We start from the raw sequence: 2,726 nt of genomic DNA, 5'->3' as shown, positions 1-2,726 counted from the left end.
TGCATTCACCGAGTGCTAGTTTAGTTTAGTTAAGAACAGGAATCCCTCCCCATGCCCTTGAAGGTGGCATTAAAAATGTTCCTGAAGAAAACATATTGTGTGAATTATGCAGATTACATAAAATTGAGAACACATCTTTGAGACCTTTGAAAAACAAAATTAAGACCTATTTCATCGTCTACCCTGGCAAAAAAAAATGTATGAAGCATATTTAGGAAAATTGGAGTCCCAGAATTAACTGCACAGAACTCAATGTTGGATTACAGAATACAGAATTGAATTTATGTTTTGAACTTATATTTGTTGGAACATTTTTTGTACATGTGGTGTGTGTGTGTGTAGCGTAATGTGTAACAGGAGGAATTTCAGAATAGTCGCACTGGGTTCGGACTTCAATGCTCCTCCTCCCAGTGTGGAACAATAATGGCTGATGTTGAGCGTTTGCTGTTGGCATTTTACGGGTTTCTCTAACTTTGTGCAACATGTTGTATCAGCGTTTGACTTCCTGTTGTTTTTCTATTATTTAAAACTTGTTTTTTTTTACCTTATTTCTTTTTCTTCTTTTTCTTCTGACTTGTATAGTGATTTGTGTCTGCTTTGACACAGGGACAAATAAATGAACATCTTTTCTTGTCTTTATTGAAAATCAGGGAAAGAAGCAAATGTTGTTCTTTATTTTTTTCTTATAATTTATTTAGGAAGTAAAAAAAAAGAGAAAAACAATCACTTTTTCACCTCAATGTGACGGAAAAGAAAAGAACAAATTACCTCCTCATTGATCATCATGATCATGACAATTTGACCAAACATCAAAGAATCTCGAGTCTATTTAAGATTACAGAACTTGGCTGTGGTTCCGTTCATAGCATAATAAAACCAAAACCCAGCATAGAGACTCTGAGTGAACGTGGTCTGGACTCTGTGGAGGAGAGTCATGGTGTCAGAGACTCTGTAGAAGGACAGAAGACCTGCTCTGTGATCCAGGTAAACTCCTACTCTGGAGACTTTAACATCTGAGACATCAGTCCTGATTCTGTTGTGACCAAACTCACAACAATTGTCTTTACAAACTAAAGCCCAAGATGTGTCATTTTCTCCCCATAAACCTTTATTTAATCTCTCTGATCTTCTGATGTCCTTGTATGTCACTGCTACAATAATTGCTTCTCCTCTCCACTCCACCTCCCAGTAACAACGTCCAGTCAGACTCTCTTTACTCAGGACCTGAGACCAATAAGTAAATCTGTCTGTGTGAGGAGGATAAGACGGATTTTCCCTCATTAATGTTGCTTGTGTGTTTCCTTCAGATAATAACAGACAGTTGTTTGCTGTGTTTGGATCCAGTGTGATTTCCTGTGAATATCTGACAAACTGAGCTCTGGTCTTTGGTTCTGGTTCTGTCAGTAAATCGTCTACTTCAGCCACAGCCAGTGAGATGTTTGTCCACGTCTCGCTCAGGAAGTCCTGCAGTAGACTTCTGAGCTGTGCCACAGCCGCTGTCACGTCCTCAAAGTGTCTCAGAGGACGGACATTGGTGGTGGTAGATGGACTGAGTGCTGACAGTGAGCAGTACTTGAGGAGGAACTGGTTGTGATCGTGTGTGAGTGAGAGCTGCTTCAGTTCAGCTTCTCTCTTCTTCATCTCGGTGATCTTCTGCTGAAGCTTATTCTCAGCGTCTCTGACTCGACTCATTTCAGTTTCCTGTTTGGATCTGATCTGCTGCTTCACTTCAGAGCTTCTCCTCAGCAGGAGATGCATCATCTCCGTGAAGATCTTGTCAGTGTCCTCCATCGCTTTATAAGCAGAGAGAGTGAGAGTCTTCCTCTCCTGTTGAAGCACCTCCACGCCTTTGTCTCTGTCCTGGATTCGCTGCTGGATTTCTTCTCGACTCAGATCCAGCTCTCTCTGCTTCTGCTTCCTTTCTGCTGCAGCTGAGACTGTGCCGTGGTCTTTATGTCCGTCCACAGAGCAGAGATAAAAGTTCTCCTGGAGGTTCTTGGAGGGCTCCACCAGCTTGTGTTTCTTGAATGGCGGTGATTGATAATGAGGATGGAGGTGTTCCTCACAGTAAGAGGCCAAACAAACCAAACATGACTTGAGAGCTTTCAGTTTCCTGCCAGTGCAGACATCACATGCCACATCTTCAGCTCCAGCATAGCAGTGATCAACGGGAGCAGCTCGGAGTCCAGTCTTCTTCAGCTCCTCCACTAAATCTGCTAGCATGGTGCTTTTCTTCAGTTCAGGTCTCGGTGTGAAGGCCTCGCCACACTGAAGGCAGCTGTAGATCCTCTTCTCATCCTCTTTGTCCCAGTGGTCTTTAATACAGTTCATACAAAAGCTGTGTCCACAGGAAAGAGTCACCGGATCCTTCAGTAGATCCCAACAGAAGGAACAAGAGAAGGTTTCTCTCTGCAGCTGAACTCCTGTCGGTGGCATTTTCACCTCTCAGACGACCATCTGAGTCTTCAGAAGAAGATTTGGACAAGTTACTTTAAAAAAATAATAATAATAAAATAATCAGTACTACGTTCAAAAAGTGAGTGAGTAACTAGTTACCAGGGTAAATAACTATTGTTTTACGTTTTTTTAAAGCGTTTGTTCAATTATTTATAATAAAACTGAATATTAAATAGGTTTAGTGAATGAAATGAACACTAAGTAGAATAGATTAACAACAGAAATGTTTTTATCTACAGCATGTGAGAGCAGAGAGCAGAGAGCGATCA

General features: G+C 41.4%; 1 protein-coding gene across 1 annotated transcript; it reads right to left on the bottom strand.

Moving 5' to 3' along the window:
• Positions 1 to 825: 825 nt before the first annotated feature.
• Positions 826 to 2,436, bottom strand: LOC310937511 (tripartite motif-containing protein 16-like; the record flags this gene model as incomplete). The annotated part of the gene is made up of 1 exon (XM_083901794.1): positions 826 to 2,436. One exon carries the CDS (start codon positions 2,434 to 2,436, stop codon positions 826 to 828), a length of 1,611 nt encoding a protein of 536 aa, XP_083757920.1.
• Positions 2,437 to 2,726: the final 290 nt, after the last annotated feature.

Source organism: Microchirus variegatus (genome assembly GCF_963457635.1).
Source record: "Microchirus variegatus genome assembly, chromosome: 15".
Taxonomy (NCBI): domain Eukaryota; kingdom Metazoa; phylum Chordata; class Actinopteri; order Pleuronectiformes; family Soleidae; genus Microchirus; species Microchirus variegatus.
Note: the sequence above shows the minus strand (reverse complement) of the source record. Positions and strands in the feature narration are given on the sequence as shown.